The 27165-nt window shown below is 34.2% G+C and overlaps 1 protein-coding gene across 1 annotated transcript in view; it reads right to left on the reverse strand.

Annotated features, from left to right (window-relative positions):
• The window catches only part of Pclo (piccolo presynaptic cytomatrix protein), a 347243-nt gene that overhangs the window by 96921 nt on the left and 223157 nt on the right, over positions 1-27165 (reverse strand). The window contains exons 8-9 of the mRNA XM_035450725.1: positions 25372-25547; positions 20989-21079 (exon numbers count right to left, since the gene is read on the reverse strand). Of these exons, the coding sequence (XP_035306616.1) occupies positions 20989-21079; positions 25372-25547 (267 nt within the window). The remainder of the gene's footprint in view (positions 1-20988; positions 21080-25371; positions 25548-27165) is intronic.

Here is a 27165-nt window from a genome sequence, read left to right on the forward strand (position 1 = left end):
ATTAACCAGTTTTTAATCAACTCCACTCTAGCCCAATATCCTAACAATGTTTTAGAAATTACTAAAAATTTCAAAACTAATAAGTCTCTATAATAACATATAGTAGAAAAGTAAAAAGAATTAGGAAGGAAAAATAGGTTGTTTTTACACTCACTTGTATATTACGAAAGCTAATTCAATTCATATGCTTTTTGAAAAATAAAATTTGGATCTTTGAACATCATATGTTACATTTCCATAAAACTAAAATATCTTTCTTCAAATATAGAAAGCATGATGTCAATGTAAGTCATGTTGAATGGAAAAATACAGCAGTTTTGAACTAAAATGACTGGAAATAAATGGTCCTTGATATGTAATATTTATATTAGCAATTTTCAGCGATTTGCATTTATCTTTTAGTGTGTAGATATGCATTATCAGGTGTGTGTGTGTGTGTGTGTGTGTGTGTGTGTGTGTGTGTGTGTAACCTATGATAACCATGTGGAGGTCTCAAGACAACTTGTGGGATTTGGTTTTCTCCTTTTACCATAGGTCTGTGGACTGTCATCAGGCTTGGTGGCAAGTACATTAAACCTATGAGCCATTTTACTGGTTTTATGATTATATAATGTTTGACATTAAAAAATTCCAAAATAATCTCCTTTGCATTTCTACTTATTTTCTACTTAGTTATGTAGAATTATTGACTAAAACTCTCTTAGTAGAAAGATATCATGAAATACATACATATTGATTTTACAATATGACAAGGTAAAGAGACATATGACAAGAAACAATTAATACAATGATTATAATAGATTTAATGAAAAAGAAGAAAATAAAGAAGTTAGGATTTTAAATAGAGCAAATCTTACAAAGAAAATTACAATTCACAAAACATTTGAAGTGTTCCAGGGAAAGATCAATGACAGAAGCAGAGAAATAGTAAGAAAAGGCATTATTATTAATGTCTCTAGAATTACATCAGAAAATAATTTGATTTATGTCTCTCTATATATTGTAAATATTTGATAAATATATTTAGATATTAGGCTGATGAAATCACTTTTAAAAATAACTTATTCGTAAAATGAACATATTTAGAGAAACTATATTTCTATATGAGTTCATAGTTCAAAGATGACTTAATTGCATATGTTAATCAATATTAAAGGCATTAAATGCTTTAATTTTGCCATTAAAAGTAATACATGAAAATACTATGAGTTTTTAGAGGATTTCGTTTGGGCAAAATTAAAGTACTGGCTTCACTCCATTCTTATGACATGATGCACCAGGATCAAGAATAAGGGAATTTGTATAAGTTATATCTTATGAATGATTATTCTAGCAAATTATACATGTCCATAAAAATCCTAAAGAATATAAATGTATTGCACAGTTTTTGTCTTTAGTTTGGGAAAGAGAAATCAGACTATCAACACAAATACTAATGCTTGTGAAGTATGAAGGACAAAGGAAATGTCTTCATAGACTGTTTAGCATTAGGTCAATTACTTGTCTTTTATGTATGTCAAATGTTAATTGTACTCCTAAGGTAATGAAAATCTGCTTTTGCACTTTTATGAATTTCTGTTATAAACTCTAAATGTAAGTACTTAGAAAAGCAAACTAAATTATATTAAAATCAATAGTAATCCATAATGAAAAGGAAAATGCTATAGTTTGTATATGAATATTGAAATGTGAGGATGAAAGTATATTTTATGATTTTTTCCTAATTAAAAAAATTCTGGCAGGGTGGTGGTGGTGCATGTCTTTAATCCTAGCACTCGGGAGGCAGAGGCAGGTGGATCTCTGTGAGTTCCAGACCAATCTGGTGTACAAAAGCTAGTTCCAGGACAGGCTCCAAAGGTACACAAAGGAAACCCTGTCAAGAAAAATGAAAAAAAAAATCTGCTTGGTATAAGGGAATCCTTCTTGAAATGCATAGTGATTGCCTTAATTATAGTCCACAGATGATATCTTCCCCAAAGCATCAATATGAAATACACAAAGCCAGTCTACCTAAAAACTGAAGAGACTGTCAGGAAGAACTACAATTCAGACCTACAACCTCAAGGAACTAACTTTTACATTCTGCTGCTGGAGGTTGGAAGAAGCACCTCATATTTAGAGAGGAACAAAGCTTGATTAGTGTACAGATTGCAGATTGCAAAATCATGACTAGGCTCCCCAGTAAAGCCATAAAAACTTTAGCACAGTGAATGAGTATTGCTTCAATATCTTACTTATTTGTCAAGCAGTAATAGCAAATTAATATGAGCATAAAAGTTGCATTTTTAGTTTTCTGTGCATGAATATATGCTAATATTACCTTGTTATCAAGATTTGTAGAATATTAATTTTATAGTACTGAGAAGGCAGTGAGCAATCAATATTAGAATATGGCAATTAGCAAGATAATGGGCCATGAATAATCATCCTTTGACTTGTCTCCTTTCTTCAGTGTTGGGGCTATGGAACAACAGGAGTTGTGAAGACTCATCGTCTATATTGCAGCAATAAACAATGAATACAGGGATACTTCAGCCTATGCCTCCCCAAGTGAGACTGATAAATCAACACTAATGATTTGGAAAACAATATGTGAACCTTGTGACTGATTCTTAGCATATGCTTTTAAAAGCACATAGTCTCTTTAGACTTTAAAACAAAGGACCAGGAAGAAACACATCTTCCTGTCTTACATGTGAAGAAGTGAGGCTTCTGTGAAATTTACTGGGAAGGAGTGAAGTCCATACTCTTAGTCCACACAAATGACCTAGCAGAGCATCTTCTGTGTGGTTGTGGTTTGGGGCTGGAAGGAATCATTCTGACAGCAACATACCCTCCCTCCTCTGCTCAGATGTTGAGGGAGAAAGGAGAGATTGCCATCAGATAATTAAAAGAAGAAATTACTAATATCTGAAAACAATGGCAAATTATTGAGGGCCAGACTCTGTCAGGGAAGATGGAAAAGAAACATCCACAGCTTAGGTATCCCATGTATCATGTTATACAGATAAATTTGGAATGGTTAGTTTGGAATGCTTATGATGCCAGTGTAATTTATATCTTTTCAACTATTACAAACAAATTTTTATGACGTGTTCACATCCTTGCTCAATACTGCCAGGATAGAAATACATATTTTTGCAGTGATAGGTTTTACCATGCCAATACAAATATGAAATTCTTACAGATTTATGAAATGAATAAGTAGCTGGATTAATATTTCAGTGATTTAGTTTGAAAATCTGCAAGAGTAAGTAGACGTATGCATCAATGCCTGGTGATGAATTTTTCCAGTAGGCACATTTTTCTGGGGATGAATTAAGAGACTGCTTTAGACAGAGATTTAATGTTGCTGACTTACATTAGTATTAGTTTATAAATAAATCTCAGGTGTTCAGACTATTTTTATAATGCCAACTGAAACTGTCCTCACATCATTTCTCTGCGATCTGTAGGTGATGAAAATGTGACTAGTCAGCTTTTGCTCTTGTCAACATGTTTTCTTTGACTGGTGCCAGGCCTTCCCTGTCACATTGGTCACAACCATAATGGAAATGTACCAGTCCTCATCTAAGTAACCATTGTCCTTACCTAAGTTTCTTGTGGTTTGAATGTTTTATCCAAAATAACTGAAGCAGATACAGGAACTTGGACCTGGAATGGGGAGCTGTTGTGATACATTTGACTATGTGGCTTTAATGTAATTGAATAATTTTGTTCAAAAATTTGGAACTTGGGTTGGAAAGCTGTTGAGTGCTGTGGGCAGAGATTAATGGCACATTCTTGGAAGTTGGAGAGTGCTGATAGTAAAGTAGACAGCATGGCCCACTTTCTGAGGTCTTAGTAGAGATCAAGAACTCTATCAGCAGTGAAAAGAACCTGGCTATTTTTGGCCTGTGCCATGAAAATTTGCTCAAAGCTGAATAAAAGGTAAAGTACTAATTTCTTCAGCAGAAGAAATTTTAAGAAGGTATGTTTCAATGTTATTCACTGAAACTTCTTTTGAAGTGGGCAGTGATTAATGCAGAGACTCATAACTGGTCAAATAACTGAGAATAAGTGACTATGAGTGAGTACCCACTAAATAGGACATATATACTACAACTTCCTGTCCTAAGACTCAAGGATCATTTGGAAGAGGAAAAAGAGAGAATAAAAGACCCAGAGAATTAGGTAAGAGTGCAGCCAAGTTATGTGTTCTGAACCATCAACCAACTGCTGCACACGTGAACGCCTAATAACTATGGCAGCATGCACAAGACCTGAACAATATTAAGCTAGTACAAATTCTGGCATGGATGGGAGTTGCTGAAGCCCTACTTTTAGACAAGGAACTATGGGCAACTGATGGCTGTGGGGGTTGAAAAAAGCCGTTTTTCTTTGGGTGTGCCCACTGATATCTCCCATGCTCCAGAGGATGACTTCACATTGTATTGGATTATATATCCACTCCATGAGATGAAACCCATCTCCAAGACTGCTTGGGTAGCCAAGCACCTGAGACTAAATGGGACAGAGACCTAGGGGAAAAGCAAATCCTACTGTTCTGTTGAAGCATTGTGTATACAGACCATTCTGAAGTCCAGGCTGCATGCCCAGCAGTAAATGGGCTTACACAACATGAACTTAGTGGGATTTTTAGAGACCCTTTCTCTTAATGTTTTGTCAGATTTTTGAAAACCTTCCTGTTTTTTTTTATTATGTTTTCCATTTTTGAGGTTTTGTAGGATTTCTGTGTATGTGAACACGTGTCTCTGCATCTATATGTGTTTCTTAGGGTTTTCCCTAACACTTTTTCTTCTGTTTCCTTGTTTTGTCCTATTCTGGTTTATTTTTGTTTTGTTTCATTTAATTTTATTTTTGTTATTATTCCTTATATGCTTATTGGCTTCCTGAGCAGAAAGAGAAAAGCTGAGGATTCAGCTAGGAAGGGAGATGGGAAGGATCTGGGAAGAGTTGTAGAAGAAACTGTCATCAGAACATTGTATGAAAAATATCTATGTTCAATAAAAGAAAGATAGAAACAATACACATTCTGAAATTTGCACAGTGAAGAGCTGGCTTAAGGAAACACCATCTAAGTGTATGCAAAGATGGTTTGCAGCATAAAGCAGGTGATACTCATCTTTCCCAAATTTCTTCACGGATGCCCCCTGTCAATGACCACAGAGTTTGTGAGTGACAGGAAGTAAATAAGATGGTAAGAAACATCTGTCTGGGATAGATATGCTCCTTGGTCAACAGCAAAGACAGCAATGGATATGTGTTCTTTTGTGAAAGAGAATGATGGCAATGTAGGTGTTTCTAACAGCTTTATTGAGATATAGTCACACATTGCGGAATGCATCCTTTTATAGTTTACATATCAATGGTGGTTAGTTCATAAGGTATGAACAGTCATCACCATAGTCAATTTGAAAGCACATTTTATCATTTTAAAAAGAAATTACATATGTGCTAGTTATCATTCACCTACTCTGTTGTCTTCCATCCTTGCCCTAAGCATCTATACGTCCTATTCTATATTTTCCAATTTACAGATTATATGGACTCTGGGCCCTGCCTTCTTTCATTTAGTATAATGGTTCCAGAACTCCTTCAAGTTGCAGTGTGAATTAGGTCTTCATTCCTTTTATATGGTAAATAATATCCATTCTATGGATGAACAGTTCTGCCTCACAGAACAAATAAGACATTTTGATGATGTATGTTGTCAGGCAACTCTGTTGACTCTTCATAGTGTATAGTTAAATGAATATGGCTGTTATATGTTATATGTTAAAAACCCACCATGTAATGTAGTCTGTCATTTACTAAAGCATCTTGGTGAAGCACAGGATCACAACACCTACTTATGTATTAACATAGGGATTGGCATTTGGGTTGCTTCTTACATATATCATTAATTACTTGGTGTCAATTCAAGTATTTTTAACAGTCTGGAAAATATTTTGATTATACTGATTATATGCTAAAATTTTTGTTTTAATGTATTTTGATATCTTTTGTTAATCTATAGGACATGAACATGTGTTTGTGGGGTTTCCTATCATGGCAGAAGTGCCAGATCATACTATTATACTATAAAGCAGAAGGAAGCAATGAGTTTTAAGCATGCTTTGGCACTTGTCAACTATTTGCACCTGTGAAACCCTGAAGCCACAGGAGGGACCAGGCCCGTCCCCCGAGGACCTCTAACTGCCAAGTTCCACTCACAGAAAACTCTAACTGCCCTAACTACTGGATCTTGCCCTCACCCACAGAGTAAAGAGCTCAGTCTCTGGAGTTCAAATCCCACCCATCTCCACTCTGGAAGGCTTTACCCTGAAAGTTCCACCCCGGCATATAAGCCCCATCCTCTGCTCAGTTATTTGTAAGACCTGACTTCTGCTCAGTCCTATGCAAGCCCCACCCTCTGCTCAGTTCTATATAAGCCCTGCCCTCTGCTCAGCTCTATATAAACCCTGCCTCTTTAAAATATTCTAATGAAAAACTAATTTCAATGTAACATTAAGTAGAATTTAAAAACATAGAATAAATTATATTTTCAGTCATATAAATTTATAATTTACACCTCAAGTTTAGGACATTATTTAAAATTACACCCATGAGCATCGAAATAGTTAACATGACCATGAACTAATCCAGGGTTAAAGGTGACTGTAATCTATCAAAGACTATAATTCTCTTTGGTTCTCTAATTGTATTAGCTTTATACAATTTTTGCTATTAGAGGAATCATTACATATTTCATAAATGTTTTAAAGAAATTGAGGAAAGGAGGGAATTGTGCTGCAGGATGAGTTTAGAATCTCTGAGCTGTTCTCACAAAGTAGACATGAGTTTTCCTTAAGATTCTAAGAAAAACATTACATTCCTTAGGAACTTGCTGGACTCCTTTGACGCAATGGAGCACCATGACTCTTTTCTCCAGATTACTGAGATTCTCAGAACACTGTTGTTTCTGTGAGTGAGTGTGATCCCCATACCTAGAACTACTATTCTGCTGCCCCATGAATCATTCTGCTTCAGTACAGAAAGATTTATTAGGTCTCAAGCTTTCTGTTAGACATTAAAGAAAAATATTTTAATGGAATGATTAGATACTGTTGATTATGAGAATCTTTCTTCAGCACAAATTCCTATAGATTAATCTTTTGTGTTTTATTTAAATATAGTAGTTTAAGCTCTGTAAAATGGTACAGTTAAAAACAATTGTGTAGGTGACTTAAAATTCCAAGCTAATATGGTAGTTTTACTAGTGTGTAGGCCTATATCATGATTGAAGACTTGTTTGGTGGTCTACTTTCTGTTCCATCTTGCAGAATCCTCTATGTTCTATATGAGGAAGAAAAAAATGTATGCTCTGTTTCTGGTTTGCAAGAGACTGTAGGTCTTTTAAGTGTAATTTCAGTTCATGTCCTCTATTTCCATGGTGGTCATATCTCTAGTTATTCTGACATTGAAAAATGACACATTAAAGTCTTCAACTGAAACTATATACATTTCAACAATGATTATTTCATATGTATAAGTGCTCTGATGTTTACTGTAACCATGTTTATAATCACTACATATTCTTGGTGAATTCTTTCACATATATATATATATATATGTGTGTGTGTGTGTGTGTGTGTGTGTGTGTGTGTGTGTGTGTGTGTGTCATTACAGCTTTTTCTTTGTCTTCGCTATCTATTATTAATTGCATCTGTCATACTTTGTTTATTATATGAATGAAATGCCTTTCAATCCTTTCATTTTTCTATTTATTTGGGTCTTTGGATATAATATAAATACTTTGTAGATAGCACATTGTTGAATAATTTTGCAAATACTTTTTTCTAATTGATGGTGTTTTATTAGTAATTTTAATCTTCTTACATTTAAAAAATACCTGTTAAAAGACTTATATTGCTATTTTGTTGTTTGTTTTCTGAACAATTTATAGGCTTTGACTATTGCTTTCTGCAGTTTTACTTTATTTCATGCTTATTTTTTGCAGTGATATAATTTGATTTATTTCTCATTTCCACTTATTTATATTCTATTGATGTATTCTTTTGTGGTTACCATGAGTTTTATATTTGAATCTACTATTAAAACTGTCAAATAATACATGGTCCCAAGGAGAAGGGGAAAGGGACAAGATCTCCTGAGCAAATTGGGAGCTTGAGGGGAGGGGAGAGGGAATTAGGAAAATGATAAGGGGAGAAGAGGAGGGGTGAGGAGGACCTGAGGGAGCAGGAAGTTTGAGTTGGGGGAGGAATAGAGGAGAGCAAGATAACAGATACCATAATACAGGGAGACATTATAGGTTTAAAAAGAAATCAGGTGATAGGCAAATGTCTGTAGATCTACAAAGATGACACCAACTAACAATCTAAGCAACAGACGAGAGGCTACCTTAAATGCCCTCCCTAGATAATGAGATTGATGACTAACTTATATGCCATCCTAGAGCCTTCATCCAGCAGCTGTTGGAAGTGGAAGAAGACACCCACAGCTAACCACTGAACTCAACTGGAATCCAGTTGCAGAGAAGGAGGATTGATGACCAAAGTGGTCAAGACTAGGCTGTTGATAAGCACAGAAAAAGCTGACCTAAACAAGGGGGAACTCTTGGTTCCCATACTGATAGCTGGGAAACCAGCATGGGACTAATCCAGAACCCATGAATGTGGGTATGAGTGAGGAGACCTCAGAAATCTATGTGGCCTTTTGTAGTAGATCAGTACTTATCCCTAGCATAGGAATGGACTTTGGGAGCCCATCCCACATGGAGGGATACTTCCTGAGCCTCGACACAAGGGGGTAGGCCTATGCCCTATTGCAAAAAGGATATGACAGACTCTGAAGACCTCAGGAAGCCCTCACCCTCCCTGGGGAGATGAAAGGGTATGGGATAGGTAGGGTGTTAGGGGGGAATGGGAGGCAGAGGGAGTGAATTATATAACCAAACAAAATTTTATAAATTATTAACAATTTCAGCATTTGGAAGTTGAATAAATCATACAACAAAGAGAAAACTATACATTCTAGAAAAACTACTGGCCTAAGAGGAAGAACCATTGCTGTGCCTTTCTAGACCACTTCTATACCAATATCAGCTGTCATAATGACTTTAACAGCACAGATTAAGATATGTTGTTATGAAATGGAACAAGTAGGAAATCTGAAGATTCTCCAGGTTTTAGGTTGGGCCACTGATAACAAGGTGAGTCATAGTTAACTAATGAACTTTCCATGGAGTCTTGGCATATACACAGCATATACCAAGCAGAGCCTAAAACACCATGAATATCTAGTCTAAAGAAGGCAACCCAGACATATAACACAGGAAATAAACTAGAAAATTTAAAACTGACTTGAGCTTTGAAATTTCTTCCCAGTTTATATACCAGTCCAGCAATGAGACTTTACAGCCTTAGATGTAGGTAAAAGTCACCTGGGGTAAACTTTTGGCCCATCACTGGCTATTTGAATAGAACTCTTAGAAAACTATAATACAAGGCTATTCAAAAACATTACATGAAAATATGTGTATAGAATAATTTTGGATCATGACAAACACAAAAAAACCCTAACAAAGTCATGAAACATAAAGTAATCATACACTCTAACAAATTGAAATTATTCTATGAATGCCTTGTAGATTGTGATCTAGAAATCAATTATGTGTCTTACTGTTAACAAAGAACAAAGAATAATACATGATTGATGCATTACACCTACTCAATATTTTGGACAAAATAGTGAATACATTCATAATAAAAACCCTAAACTAACCTAGAAATAAAGAGTTAGGATTGCTTCATATAGTTATTCCTGTAATCCTGGCACATTAATGATAGGAGACCATCCTCCAACTACCCAGTGGGCTCAAGGTAAGACTTGACTACGTAAAACCCTCTCTAAAAAAGTAGAGGACAAAGCAATAGAAAAACAAATAAACAAAAAATACTAACGTGGAAATAGGAAAATGCTTGTACATTCCTATTCATAACATTGTAATTGTGATAGAATAAATGTTTTCTCTAAAAGTCAGGGCAGAGCAATGGTGCCTGCCTTGGTTACTGTATTCAGGATTGTACAGAAACTTCTACCCAGTGCTATCAAATAAACACTGGGCCTGCAAATTGGAATGGGAATAGGAAATACTTTATTTGCAGATTATGTCATTTTGCATGTAAAAAATCAGGAGTATTAAATAAAAATTGTAAGAAGAGTAAATCCGTGAAACTACAAGCTAAAAGTTAATATAAAAATAGCAATTTCTACTTACTGTCAACAGGTGTTTCAAAATCCCAATTAAGAAAACTCTTTACAATAACATCAAACAGAATAAAAAATTTAAACACATTTATTAGATAAATGCTAATTTTATACATGACAAATAAAAAATTTGGTGAGAACAATTAAAGGAAATCTAAATAAATGAGATATTACATATTCATGGGTTGAAAAATTCAGTCTTTATAGGCAGCAATTTTCTGTGGGATTGTTGCTTTCAGCACAATCACTATCACAGTTTGAATCAGCAGAAAGCTGATTCAAAATTTAGTCAAATTCCAAAGGCTATAGAATCATTCAAACAACTTTGGAAACTAAAATGCTTGAGAACTGATATACTACCAGATTTCAAAACTCAATACCAGATTGCACTAAAGAAGGGGACATATTTTCTAGTTCAGATCACTAAGTTGCGAATTTTATGATTTTTATGTACAGCTAAATAGAATTCTTCTGTACAAGTATTGCATTTCAGTATACATTAATTAGTTGAAGGACATTTAGGTTGTTTCCATTTTGTAGCTATTGTGAAAAGAGTGGCAAGGAGCATGGCTGACCAATCATCTCAACTATGGAGTAGGATGTTGTCAAGTCCTTTGGACATATATATCAATGACATAGCTATGTCAAATGGTAGATTTATGTTTAGCTTTTTGAGAATTCTCAATATTGATTTCTATAGTAGCTGCCACAATTTTCAATGTCTAGGAATACATGCACACTCTCCCACATACATAATATGAACATATTTACATATATAAATGCACATATATAGTATAATACATATACACAAATGCATATGTGAATGCAATAACAGTGAAAAAGAGGCCATCAATTTGGAAGAGAGTAGGGAAAGATATATGAAAGGGCTTGCAGGAAGGAAATAAAAAGAGAGGAATATAATAAATTAATATCTCAAACACAAGAAAATAAAACATAGGAGGACAAACACATACTGGAAATAAATGCAAGAAGATGACGTACCCTTTAAAGAAACTTTTAGCTATAATGTATAAACCCTTTTATAACTTATATGACACAGAACCCAAACAAGAAACAGCAGTGTTGGGTAGTCACCTCACCAGGGACTCTGTGTGAAGAGTCATTTCACCAGGACTTTATGTGCTGTGTGAAGCATCACCTCACCAGGAACTCTGTGTGGGTAGTTGCCTCACCAGGGGCTCTGTGAAGACAGTCAGCTCACCAGGGACTCTGTGGTGAGACTCATTTTACCAGAGACTTTATGTGCTACTTGGGAACATACAAAACATGTTCAAACTTACATCAGGAAGAGAAGCAAATGAAAAAAAAAGCATTCTGTGGCAACTGTCAATAACGGCAAAGACAAGAGGAAAGCTTAGATATTGCTTGAGGAAATATAAAAAAACAAGCTCATTATAAGAAATGATTAGATAGGTAGTTTCTTATGTTTTACAGAGACGTAGGTACCCCTTTCTCCTACATGGGCAGATATCTTCTTTTTAGGTGCAGGACATGCCAGTTTGAAGAACAGAGTCCCCCAGCTGAACCAAAGGCTAAGCTAGCTGCCAAAAGTCCAGCCTGCAACTCTGAGAGAGACTCTCTGCTGGACTAGACGTCATTCAGGATGCCAGAAATACAAAGACAAGAGGATCCAATAGGAAACAGTAAAAAAGGAACAAAACACACATCCAATAGAGACAAACTCAGAAATCAGGACCTAGACTTATATTCATCCCAATCTCAGATGTCTAGATGTCAGTGTGAAAACACCAAGGGCAATATGGCACCACCAGTGCCATCCTACAACAGCAATCCCTGAATATCCCAACATAGCTGAAGCACAAGAAAATAAACTTAAACATAACTTTATGAAGATAACAGAGGTTCTTAAAGAGGAAATGAATACATGCCTTAAAATAAGCCAAGAAAATAATAATAAACAGATAAAGGAAATGAATAAAACTGTTCAGTACCTGAAAATGGAAATAGAAGCAAGTGAGGGAACCCTTGAGATGTAAAATCTAGGTGAGTGAACTAGAACTACAGACACAAGCATTACCAAAAGAACACAACAGATGGAATAGAGAATGTCAGGAATAGAAGAAATTGATACATATTTCAGAGAAAATTTTTAATCTAAAATTTCCTGACACAAAAATTACAGGAAATCTAGGTCACTATGAAAAGACCAAACCTATTAATAATAGGAAAAGAGGGTAGAGAAGAATCCCAGCTGAAAGACCCAGAAAATATTTTTTAGAAAATAATAGAAGAAAATTTCCTAACATGTCTATAAAGGCACAAGAAACTTTCAGAACAACAAATAAATCAGATAAGAAAAGAAAGTATTCCATCCACATAATAACCAAAACACTAAATATACAGAAAAAAGAGAATATTAAAAGCTACAACGAAAAATGGCAAGTAACAAATAAAGGCATACCTATTAGAATTACATACAACTTCTCAATGGAGAAGCCAAAAGATATCATCCCAGACTACTATATCTTGAAGAAATATCAATAACCATATGTGGAGAAAGCAAGATATTTTATAACAAATCAAATTTAAACAATATCTATCCACAAATCGAGTCTTGCAGAAGGTACTAGAAGGACAATTCCATCCCATGAAAATACAGGAAATAATCCCACACCAACAAAACAAAACATGCATGAGCGTGTGTGCATATGCATGCGAACACACACACACACAACCAACAAAATAACAGGAATCAACAGTCATGTCTCATTAATATCTCTCAATACCAATGGACTCAGATCTCCAATAAAAAGACACACGGTAACAGGATAGATGCAAAAACAGGATCTATCCATCTTCTGCATATAAGAAATACACCTCAACATCAGTGCAAAGAGTTGGAAAAAGATTTTTCAAGCAAATGGATGCAAAAAGCAAGCTGGTTTAGCAATTTAGTAATTAAAAAATTAGGCTTCTAACAAAAATTAACTAAAAGAGATTGGGAAGGACATTTCATCCTCATCAAAGAAAAAAATCTACCAAGGTGACACCTCAATTCTTAACAACTATGCCCCAAACACAAGGGCAACCACATTGTAAAAGAAACATTACTAAAGCTTAAATCATGTATTAAACCTCACACATTAATAGTGGAAAACTTCAACACCCCTCTCTCACCTACAGGTTATCCAGACAGAAACTAAACAGAGAAATAATGGAACTAACAAACATTATGAATCAAATGGACCTAACAGATATCTATAGAACATTTTACCCAAACACAAAAAATATACCTTCTTCTCAGAGTCTCCAAGGATTTTTTTTCAAAATTGACCACATACTCAGTCACAAAGCACATCTCAACAGATAAAAGAAAAGTGAAAGAAGTCCTGATTCCTATCAGACTAACATGGATTAAAAACTGGACTTGAACAATCATAGAAACAGCAAAAGCCTACAAACTAATGGAAACTGATCAACTTTCTACTGAATGACTACGGAGTCAGATATAAAGAAAGAAACTAAAGACTACCTAGAATACAATGAAAATGAATGCACAACATTCTCAAACCTTTGGGACATGATGAAAGGGATGCTAGGATGAAAGTTCATAACACTAAGTGCCTTCATGAAAAAGTTGGAGAGACTGCATAATGGCAATACAAGTATACAAGAGAACAATACAAAGAAACAAAGACATGGTTCTTTGAGGAAACCATTAAGACAGACAAACCCTATCAAAACTAACTAAAATACAAGTGAAGATAACCAAATTAACAAAATCAGAAATGGAATGGGGGACACAACAAGACATGCAATCCAGGCATGGGGACAGGAGTAATCATATCTGGGGTGGAAGGAGAGTGTCCTTGGGAGAGATGACTGGGAATGGGGCGCATTCACCAAACATGAATGGCAAAAAAGTCAAAGAAATCATTCCTAATGACACTGACATTCTTCTGTCCTTGTAGACCAGAGCCTAGCATAATTTTCATCAGCAACTGATGGGGCAGATGGAAGGGCACACAGCCAAACATCAGGCAGAGATCGGGGAACCTTGCAGAAGAAGGGGAGGAAGGATTGTAGGAGACATAGGGGTGAACTATACCACAAGAACATGGCCTACAGAATCAACTAAGCTGGGCTCATGGGGGCTCACAGGGACTGAACTGACAACCAGGGATTCTGCACTGGTCTGACCTAGGTCCTCTGCATGTATCTTATGGCTGAGTAGCTTGGTGTTCTTGTCAGACTCCTAAGAGTGGGAGTGGGGATGTCTCTGACTCTTTTTCCTGCTCTTGGGACCTTGTCCCTCCTACTGGGTTACTTTGTTCAGCATATATGAGGGTACATGCCTAGTCTTATTGCAATTTGTTGTGTCAGTTTGGTTGATATCCCTGGGAGGCCTGTCCTTTTCTGGAGGGAAATGGAGGAGCCGTGGTTCTAGGGGAGAAGGGAGATGGGGGAGTGACTGAGAGAAGATTAAGGAGGGGGAACTTCAATGGAGAAGCGTAAATAAAAAAGAAAAAAAAGTTGAACAGAAACTATACAGAGCATATGTGACACATCCAAGAAAGTATGCTACAGAAATAACATAGGTACACAGTAAAACTTATATTTAAATATTTTTACAAATGTAGAAAAATTCAATGAAGTAAATGAAATGTTGAACATTAGAAGGATGGAATATATTTAGCAACAAAGAGTAGCAAATAACTGATGCATGTGGTATCATAGACTAATCTAAAACATTAAAAGTGAGAATCCAGATACCAAAGCTGGCTGGGCAACTGACATAAGAAGTTTACATTAGCAATTTCTAGGAACGTTTATGATGGTGGAAAATTTTAACAGAACTGTGGTAATGGTTATAGAATACTGTAAGTTTATTTTTTTTTGACTTCTTGAAGTAAACTTTATTCAAATCCAGGAATTTTGTACTTCAGTTTTTCAGATATCTGCAAAGAGCCATTCATCTTTAGATTGCACATTTAAACAAACATCTAAAGGGCATAACTAGAGGCAATTCATTATCTAATAATTAGATGTAACAATCAGAAATAAGGTATGTATTGCTAATTGAAAGAGAAAATTACTAACTGGTATGTCATTCCAGTATTTGGGAGATGGAGACAGGACTAAGAGTTTGAGGCAAGCATGGGTTACATGAGACCCTGTGTCTAAAAAAGACATTGGATTACCAACCAATCTTGTCAACTGAACTATTAATATTGATAGTGAAAATATGACATTCCTGTTTTTCTTTGATGGGTGATATTGAAGACTTTTAAAAATTCTTTTTATTTTAATTAGAAAGAAGATTATTTTACATGTTAATCCCAAGTCCCTCTCCCTCCCCTACTACCCTGCCTTCCCACCTAACACCCTACCTATTCCATACCCTTTCTGCTCTCCAGGGAGGGTGAGGCTTTCCGTAGGGTTCTTCAAAGTATGTCATATCCTTTGGGATAGGGCATAGGCCAACCCCCTTATGTCTAGGCTCAGGGAGTATCCCTCCATATGGGATGGGCTCCGAAATTCTACTCCTATGCTAGGGATAAGTACTGATCCACTACAAGGGGACCCACAGATTTCCAAGGTCTCCTCACTGACACCCACATTCATGGATTCTGGATCAGTCTCATGCTGGTTTCCCAGCTATCAGTCTGGGAACCAAGAACTCTCCCTTGTTCAGGGCAGCTGTTTCTGTGGGTTCCACCAGCCTGGTATGGACCCCTATGCTCTCAGTCCTCCTTCTCTGCAACTTGATTTCATTTCAGTTCAAGGTTTAATGACCTGAACATTAACAATGGGTATTTGTAATATTTAAATTATCTCTTGATAAGCCAATAATGATAATTATGATTATAATTAATAGTGACAATGATAATAATGTTAATAATAGAAATAAAACATTTGAATTTCAAATCAGATCCAATGAAATTCACTAGAATATGTCCTGTTTCTAAAACCTGAAAAGATGGTGAGTTAAAATTGAGCTACTCTTTCCTAAGACTCTGCTATCATTCAAAGCTAAACATTTTCCATGTTCTTCACTGTGAAGTGCCCAATTGGTCGTTATAGCCTAGCAGATATAGCCAGTCTACTATGGAGCTGTACATAGTAAATGCCTTTTTTATTTTTATTTTTGTTTTTTTGAGACAGGGTTTCTCTGTGTACCTTTGGAGCCTATCCTGGCACTTGCTCTGGCACTCGAACTCACAGAGATCCGCCTGCCTCTGCCTCCCGAGTGCTGGGATTAAAGACAGTAAATGCCTTTTTTAAGACTCAGAATTTCTTTGGTTTATTTCAAATAGCTGCTTCTCTCAAAACATAAAAATGGAGTTCCAAATCAGAGAGAGAGAGAGAGAGAGAGAGACAGACAGACAGACAGAGAGACAGAGAAAGAGAGAGAGAGAGAGAGGTACATTTCATTAACCTTGCATTCTTTCTTTTTTCTTCAGCTTTTTCTCTGTAGCAAAGAGAATAGTAGTATTTTTTTTGCATATGTGGAAAGTGCTGAGATTTTTATTAGATTTACTTGCAGTTAGTCATAGGGCATCAAGTTTATATTATTTTCCAAATAAAAATTGTATTCTCAAAATGAATATTAACACTGAATGACACACTTTGGACTCCAAAGTGCATTAGTTATTGTCTCTATTCCACTTTACAGTCTGTGTTTATTGAACAAAGACTTTCAAAACCATTGTACAATTGTCAAAAATATCTGTACCTTGGAAATTTATGCATTAAAAAGTAAAGGAAGAGCTTTTTAAAAGCTAGAATCTTATTTTCATATATTCCTCTTTGTGTACTTTACAAAATTATGAATAACAGTATAGAAACATGTTTTCATGTATATGTTTATTTATACATAAAATAGGTGCAAGTATTAATGGTTCATAAATCTCTTACCTTTTATCTAAGCTCTCCTTAACATTTTTTGTAATAATTATTATAGTTTGGACATTTTACTAAATCATGAACAAAAGTGAAGGCTGGGCCTTCATGTATTTCTTCTAATCACACAACAAAATATAATGGGAGTGCTAAGTGACAGATATTATCAAACAAACATAAAACTTCATGCATTCTGAGTTATAAAAGTATTTAGAAAGGAGAATCTATGGTATGTAAATTAAAGAAAAACAAAGACAAACGCTTATCTTTTGTATTTATATTGTATTATAACTATCTCTGTAAATATCTTTACAGTGTAAGCTCTCAAGTTTTGGGTTTCAAAAGCCATCTGCCATGTTTACTATTCCTGGCAGTTTCAAAGAGCTTTTGCTGGGACAAATTACAACTGTGCATATTTTCTCGTTATTAAAGCAGAATTAAAATGTTTATTAATTCATTTTAAATAATAAAATCACTATTCTTTAAATACATTACATGTATTTAATAAAATCATTTTATTAAAAAAATGGGGTCACTTGTTCCCATTCTTCAGATCTGTTTCTTTGAGGCTTTAAACAAATAGAGCTGAATTCTCATGTTCAGTTTCATATGTAGTCTCTCCTTATGCCACACAGTAGATAGCCGCCAAAATATACTGGATATTCTCAAAGAATGAGAATAAAGGAAAAACCCATGTTAGCATCAGTTTTGAGTTATTGGATCCATGAAAACATCTTGGACCATAAGATTCCACTATCCATGTCTTGAGGTATGATTGACAAGGGAGAGGCTATTAACCTATTTCTCTTTATGTTTCCTTTTTGACAATGTTTTTATTTCCTATAAATAAATGAATTTTTTCATTATTAATTGTGCCTATTTTATGGCAGTTTTATAAATATTTTAGTCTACTTTGATCTCTGTATCTATGATAAGAGATTTTAAAAGACACTTGATATGTCTATTTTGAAGAAATTTAGTTAACAAAAATGTTTTCTAGTATATTTGAGAGAATGAGTGTGATACATTTTATTCTTCACTTCCTTGCTCTTATCCTTGGGTTCAGAGGTAGTTACTGATGTGTATATTGTTATTACTGCAGAAGCTACCATGCACATTATTTATTTCTGAACATTAGAAACAAGTAAAAATGGAAGAATTTATTCTGGAAAATTTTATATGTACAGGAAAACAACCAGTCTATGACAAATAGTTCATGGCAATACAGTTAGTGTTATAGCTCCCAGGATCACAAAATCATGGCCAATTTTGTTTCCTTTCTCTGTGTACTATTGTTCCTTCATACCTAGTTGGTTTTGAAGCTAATTTTAGACATGGTATCATTATTTGTATATATTTTAGTATCTCAAAAAGGTATTTTCAGTCATGACTAAAGCTAAAAAGAACATAACATATTTTTAAAATGCTCATAGAATAAATGCAAAACATTCCCACACAAACCAAATAACATAGGGAATAGCTTCTTTTAGTCATTAAAAAACACATAAATACACATACACACACATATATATGTTTCAAAATATCATGTTATACATAAGAGGATAGTTTTTATCTGTCAAAAATATTTACTGAAATAAAAAATCAACAAAGTGGTATTTAGAATATTAATTAATTAATTAATAATTATTATTTACTTATAATTAATAACTATATTATAAACCATAGCAAGCCTGATCTTGGCAGGACAGAAAACAAGGTCAAGTCAAAGGCTGAAATTTCTGTTTGCGGGTGTGCCTACCATTAGATGCTTTATAAAGACGTCATGTGTGGTTCCTGACTCACATGTTCATACATTTAAAATAATCTAGATTCCTTAGGACTTACAGAAAATATTATATATTATATCAAAACATTTAATTTTGTATGGAACTATGTTCCCTAAGGATAAACAAAACTATACACTTAGTGGTGATTATTGAAGTGTGAATAAATATGGAAAATATTATTTTATCAAGATTGAAAATAAAGGAAACTTGGAAGCAGATAACATGTACATTTTCTAAAAAAAAAAGTTTCCAAAATTAATAATTCATTTTCCTCATTATGAAAAAATGAAGGTAAGTGATTTTAGTTTTAGAGTATAGCATAAAGGTAAATGATTTCAGTTTGAGTATAGTATTTATAATAGTCAATTAATAGCATTTATTTCCATTATTTTTATAGTTTAAACATTTTTCTAGTCTAGATAAAGCTATAATGAGTTAGAGAAGATAAGGCTGAGAGGAAATCCTTTAATATGAAGCAAAAATAATGACACAAATAGAAGAATACATTGATATAGGACCTGTTAATTTAGGGGAAATGCTTCAAGATTTCTATTATATATCCCATGAAAATAATAATAACATCACCAGAAAAATATTGTGCTATTTTGATTTATGTTCTGGAAGCAACTGAAATAATTTTCAGGAGGTAATAACTTTTACAAATGCCCCTCAAAGCACTAAATGGACTCAGTATGTAAAATTTTCCAAAAATTTCATTATCAAATCTAATTTCAACTATAGAATACACTTTATAAAAATGAAATGATGGAAAAAAGAGCACTTGAGTTTCAAATATTTCCCTAGTATTTTCAATCTGAACAATAATAGATACATAAAATTAAAGTATCTTTCTTTGGTCCTAGAAAAAAAATACCCATCTCAACAGGAAAACAATACTAGATTTCTAAGTGACGAGTTATCTGTGGAAATAGAGAGCAAACAATCCCTCATTGCCGAATCATTCATCAAAATCTGCAGTACAATTGTAGCAGAGGAGACAAGTGAATTTCTGTGTCATCTTGAAAACAAACAAAATAAAATAGTGTGTACACCATGTTAGATCTACCTCTTGTACAAAGAGCACAGAAATGTCTTTAAAATTTTACCAGTATTTTATGTTTATATTGGCTGGACATGAAACACAGATAGTGCACAGTAATTGAGAAAGAACATAAGAAACATCCAGGGTATATTTCATACACTTAAAAAAATTTTATCTAACACTTCAAATGATGGAAATCTCATTTGTAATGTGAAAAATCTCAATTTTTCAAGAGTTTCAAGCTCAGAAAATACAAAGAAACACAAAAATGGTTATGCTGGAAAAGATATAGGAACCATGACAATGAAATATAATGTGAGATGTAGCTAGGATACAATGTATCCTAGCGTTTATCTTGAGGCAGTAGATAAAGTAATTGATGAGTGGAGAAACTCAAAATTTGGGTAAAACCCAACAGCTGTTTTAATAACATCATATTCATGTTGATTTGCTTGGGTATATCAGTTTATGCCAGATTTATGTCAACATTAGGAAAACTGGGCAAAGAATGGACAATGCATCACTTGGTACCATTTTCTTGAAGTCTGAAATTATTTCAAAATAAGAAGCTTATGAAGTCTACTATGAGCTTTGATCTATAAATAGACACAAGGAACTGGAAAGAATCTGTTCCTAAGATCTCCACGCTTCTATATTCTCTATACTCAGCTATCAAGAGTATTCAAGAGTGCAAGCCGTACCATCATGCAGTGACCACAATACTTCCTTGAGCAGTAATTATGGGCATGGCCAAATTATGCACTGTTAGAAATATAGAAAATGCAGAGAGGATACTTACCACTTAGTGACTTGTCATGTAAAAAATCATGTCATTAATGTTTTTTGTGTTCAAGTGAATAGCCTGTTATTTTTGGACATGTGCTAAAACAGATATAAATGGTTGCTTTCTAAAATTTAATGAGTCATTTAAACTGAAATACAAACACATATGTCAATGTGACATTGGAATTAGAAATTATCAGATAGTTCAATTGGCTTTACCTGAAACTGTGTGATCCTTAGAGTCTCTAGTTATTTTTATCCTTGTATGAGGAAAGATGTAGTGCATTGTCTTGCCATTCATCTGCAGAATCTAGGGCACATAAGGGATTCGGTAAAAATAAGCAATTAAAAACCCCTGAAATACATTATGCAAAACTACACTTGCTCAATTCAAAGCTCATCAATTAAATCAATGAAAATATACCAGAAGATTCTTGAATGATGGCAACTGAAGAATTTGGACTCACACTGCATAATGATTAAATTGGTTTCTGAGTTCATTATGGTGTTTCATTTATAACCAATCACTCTTGAAGACTGACTTCTCTTATTTTTGGAAAATCAATGAGCATCTGTATTTGGTTTCCAAGGGTGTTTCTGACTACAGCGATATGTACTCATTATTGATGACAAAGAATAATTTAGATTGAGAAAAGCCAGTCCTTGATTTTGCACTTGAAAGACAGGAAATGGAAAAGCATTCTCAACTTTAGTAATTAAGTGAAACTAATTGAGAAATCTCAGAGAATATCCCCTCTTGTCACATCCCTGTCACCATAACTAGGTCTGTGGTATATTTAAGGTGCTTAAATTTTATTGTGGAATTTTACTGAGAACATATTCATGTTCAGAATAGTCTTTCTAAATGAATAGACTTTGTTCATGCAAATCCTCCCTGTTGCTGTGTTTATATGCAAAGGCTATGTTACTGATTGAGACATTTACTATAGGAATTTTGAAAGCAGAAGGAGCAATACCAAAGCTACTGCTGTGTCTGTGGCTTCCACACTATTTCACAATTGGAATTTGTTTTTGTTTGTTTGTTAATTTATTGTCTGTGTCTTTTACATCATGTATCTTGATCCCATTCATTCCCTGTTCCTTCTCTTCCACCCCCAGTCCCTGCCCCACCTCCAAAGAAAACAAAATTTAAGAGAAAAAGGAAAAAATTAAAAATCTCATTATGGAAGCTAGAGTGTGACACGGTGAGTCATGCCATAAACCCCATGGTTAATATATCTTTACTTGAATGTATTCTTTGCAAAGAGTCATTGATCTGATTTGTGGCCTCAGGTTCCTACTGCACTATTGATGCTAGGTCCTCACTAGGTCTCTTCCTGGCTATCCTGTTGTTGAGATTATTCCTTCAAATTGATTTACATCGCCTCATTCTTATTTCAATGGTTTTATGACTTCATGCCGTTTACCCAATTGGTCAAAAATAAATTAAGACGACACTATTTTGCATTTAGGGTTTCTTTCTGTTTTTTAGATTCTTACTACAGATATAACATCATAATCCATAGACTGTAGTTTGCAAGAATAGGGAACTTCTTAGTGTGTTCATGAGAGTTTTTATCAGTGAATCATTATATCATTTTAATCAACTTCTGTGATGTTGGGATACTGAGAATCTTCATTTCCATGATTGTCTACTTCACACAATTTCACATTTTTAAAGATTTGCAACCAGACTCATGAGTTCACTCACTAAAACAGTAATCTTTATAGTTATGATTGATATGGATGAGCCAATTGATAGCAGATCACAATTGCAGGTAAATATTGACAGAGTATTCTGGGAGATAGGCTTATGGGGGCAGTTGTTTTTGTTTGTTTTTGCTTTGATTGTTTTATACCAATAATATCAAGAGCATGACAGGGACACAGGGAAGTTAAGTGACACACCAAAGTGCTAGACTATGTTTTCATAGTCTTTTGAGAACTACATCAACAAGATTGTCACCTGCATGTACCCCAGAAAATGCATTGTTCTTCTTTCCTAACCATAAATATTATCACAAGCAAGTCTACATATTTATGAATCAATTAATTTTGCATTAGCATAATTTTTATTTACACATTCATCTGCTTTGATTAGCATAAATGCTTGATATAGGAAACAGATGTTGGCCCGTTTTCTCACACTGTACTGGGCATTGCACAAACTTACATGTCAGGGTGTGTAGGGCAGAGAGCTTCTGTGTTGTATATGATTGTGATCAAAGACACAAGACATGGTTTATTACTGAAGTATAAGGGAAAGAGACTTGTTCTAGTTTTGTAGCAAGATGATGCTGGTAGTACCATAGATATCCTATTGTGTGAGGCGGCTTATTCATGAAAACCTGGATGACCAGTATGCTTAGCAAAGTGACCAGAGTCTAGAGAGAGAAAACACAGTGCTCAGCCACAAATATAAGAAAAAGCATGGCCCCTTCAGAGGAGGTATTAACCTCCTAAGGCAGGAGCTCCAAAGGATTTGCAGATGACTTGAGCTTTATTTACTGTGACACTGGGGAATATTGTTATAGTCCATATATGGTGACTTACTTTTACAACTATCATGTAAAAGATATTGACCTTTTCTTTAAAGAAAAACCTTAAAAATAATTGAGATTAGATGGTTTATTTCACAAAAACACTTGGATTTCTCTTGAATTGTACAAACATTAAAGCGTACGTATTTGAAAGGAAACAAATACTGCTTTGGTAAATTGTAGTCTTTTGTGTACAAATTTTTACAGAGGACAAATTCATGCTTGAATTAGTCAATTGAATTTTATCCTATTTCCCCCAGAGCACTTCATGGCAATCAATTCTTGTTTTACATTTTTCAAGTAATAGCATCCTCTTTAATGGTATCAAGGGCTCACTATTACTTTTTATTATCAGATATAATAAAGAAGTAAATAAAATGAAATTGTCCCTAGACCAAAATAAAGTTCTTGATTTAAAGGAGAAATCAGTATTTGAAGATAAATATCAATGCAGGAAAGTGTGAACTTAACATGAAATTAAGCAAGTGCTACATTTTTGAGGCATTTGTTGTTTTCTCTATATAATCCATTTAGAAGACATATAAAGAAAAATGAAATTATTGCCATAAAAATCAACATGTCTGCTACTTGTTTATGGGGAGGCTGTGATTCAAGAGTGGCTTGCAGGTTTCTGGGGTAGGCCATTTTCCCTGCATTGGCTATTGGGGGTATTTGCATGGCTGTTAGAGTAGTTTATAACTTTATGCATTTTTCCTTTTGATTATTACATATTGTTTTACAGTTTAATAAATAGTAGTGCAAAGGTTCACTTCTGAAAATGTAAGAGTTCTGTTAGCAAGAAAATACCTTATGATTGGTACATTCACTTAACAAAGATCTTTATGCTTATATTTCATGAACTGGTCAGAATTTTTTGAAACAATCACCAAAAAACCCTTTTTGCTCTATTTTTGTATTACACTAGTCTGTAAGCACATATTTAAGATATGATGAACTGTAACCTCAAAGTTACTGATCTGCATATGTCAGTACCAGAAAACTAAAATCAAAATGTCATTTGTAATACATGTATTTCATCTATCCAAAAAGAACAGAATAAAATTTCAGGAATTTATTAAAATAGATAAAGATTAACTCAATGTAGTCTCAAATAACATTAGGTAATAATTACTTGAAGAGCTGAGTTTCCATGGAACAGTATTTGATGGCAAGTAGAATTTTAGACTTGTGGTTTCTATAGCAGCTGTTATTATGATTTAGTTAATATATTTAACATCCTATTGTCATTTTTAGAGGACACTAAACTACAGAGACCCAGATGGGCAATAAATAATAATTACATTGGTTTCATTATTGTGGATATTCCTAACCAGATCTTTATGATGAGATTTGAAATATAACTATAAATACAATGTTAAGAGTAACAAGAAAATAAAATTCAATATAATCTGATATATTAAAATACAAAAACCCGAAAGTAGCTCTTTCCTGCACTCTTTACCACAAATCCCCTGGGGCAGAGAGGACTTCTCCCGTCTCCCTCTTTTCTTCTGTCCTCTCTTTGTCTCTGTGTCTCTTTACCTTTTTTTCTTTCCTTGACCCTCCCTCCCCTTTGTAATAAAACTTCTCACTTAAAAAAACCCAAAGCATTCAAATATTTAGTCAATATAATCCTAAAGCAATAATGTATTATTCCAAGACAGTTTATTACAGTGAGAAACCCTGTCACAAAAAAACAAACAAAAGAACAAAAAGGATGTGTTAAAAATAAGAAAAGGAAATGTTTATGATAATTGTAATATACATGTCTGTATTGCACAATGTTCTTTCAGCCTCTTCAGCAGCCCCATCTATTTCCCTTTCTTTCAGTACCAGAGATGGTATATCCATACAATAATCCATTGCATGAATGAACCATTTAAATTGTCTGATACAAGCATCACAAATGTCCATCAAACAGATAAAGTACTTTCTTCATTAAATTACAGAAAGGAAACAATTTTTAACTAGATTGGCAAATATTTCAGTTTACAGAGTAGTCTATTTTAGAACTGACTCTTGTTGATAACAAATCCAAGAGACTGTAAATTTTCTCACTTACTTGCTCTTGATGTTGACTGAGGGGTCTGGAGTGAACCAATCTTTCTGGCAGTTTCCGGTCCAGAACATGACCATTTTCCAACCGAGACTCCCTGGGTTTATCAAACCAATCCGTTTCCTCCCGACGCAAGTGATAGGCTTTGGAGACCAAGGAAACATCATACATTGCAACCGCAACTAATACAGGTGATAGAGGGAAGCAAATGTTCTGCAGTATTAGCATGCATTGGGCTTTTGACCACGCATGCATTTCAGACATAACTCCCATCAGAAGTAGAAACATTTCCAATGGTATCTAAAAATTTTCATACAACAGAACAATCTAAAGAAAATGAGGCACACATATGCTCAACATCTCATAGTAAAATAAAATAAAATTACATTGAAATCAGTATAAATGAAATTTAGACAACAAATAAATAAATAAATAAAGTTATATAAGAATAATTTTGTTCAACTTAAGTCCATCAGTTCCCACTTAGAAACCTTACCTACAACCCACCATGTATGACCAAAAGTCAACAGGAAATGCACATTATGAATGTGCAAATTTCTTTTAACTTTCCACTTTTGTAAAACCCAAGCAGCAGCATATAGCTTTTGGCTTTAACACTGAATGAATATATTTTTTGAAAATATGACATTGCTTTGACAATAATAAGCAAAAAAAGCATTTAATACCAACATATACTATTTGTCATTGCTAGAAACATGTATACTATAAGAAATTTGTAGCTTCATAAAAATAACTAAAGTAAGTATATATGAGAATCTTTAATATAAATAAAATTATCACTATCTGAATTTTAATGCAGATTTAGAAATTTGACCATTACCTTTTATTAACTTACCACCATGATAAAACTTGATAGTATATTTTCAAATTTATCACATTTGAAGCATTCAAATACAAATTTTAAAAGTTCACCTAGTTATATCAGCACTTTCCAGACAGATTTCTTTAGGATATTGCAAAGTGACTAAAACTTCCATTTTACTGAATGGCTAACACTGCATTCAGCATACATTGCTTCTTCTTGGCATTCCTTGACTATATTCTTGCCCTCCACCCACACCCCAGTTAACAGCCCTTGGAAATAATATATTGGTTTTTTTCCTCAAATGGTGATGAAAGGACTTGTTTCCTTGCCCAACTACATGATGCTTTCAATATTATTTTCTTGAAATGGCAGCTTCTGAAATGCCACAAATTGAGCTCTCCATTCTATCTTGTTCAAGGTGGCTTTTTGTGTCTATCAGATCCTTGAAAAATATCTCCAGGGATTGCCATTTCTGGTATTTATTGGCTGCTAGGGTTAGACAGCTGGTGTGTGCACCACTGCTCAGCTACACATCTGTAGCCTTTCACAGCACTGCATTTCAACCTCACCACCTCTCCCAAGTACACACGAAATGACAGGTGGCATAGCACAGCTTCGCCAATTTTAGATTTGATGCCTACATTGTGGCTACATACACTCTTAACTCATTTGCCCATTAGACTAACAGCTGCTTGAAGAGGAAATTCATATCTCTGCTGTTATTTTCTCTTCCGTCTTCTTTGGAGCATAATGTTTAATGAATTTGTGTGGAATGAGTGAATTATAGAGTTATTTGTCATCATCTAAATAAAAAAGCTAAAGATGATCATTATGATAGTTTTTGTTAACTTGTCCTTAAACCTAGTTTATAGATATTCAATTGTCTTTTCACAGTCTACTTGATAATTATTGTGCCAAAGCACGGTGCTAATTCGAAGCTGAGTGAATAAATTTACATAATTATTCAGTATAAC

Source organism: Cricetulus griseus (genome assembly GCF_003668045.3).
Source record: "Cricetulus griseus strain 17A/GY chromosome 1 unlocalized genomic scaffold, alternate assembly CriGri-PICRH-1.0 chr1_0, whole genome shotgun sequence".
Classification (NCBI taxonomy): domain Eukaryota; kingdom Metazoa; phylum Chordata; class Mammalia; order Rodentia; family Cricetidae; genus Cricetulus; species Cricetulus griseus.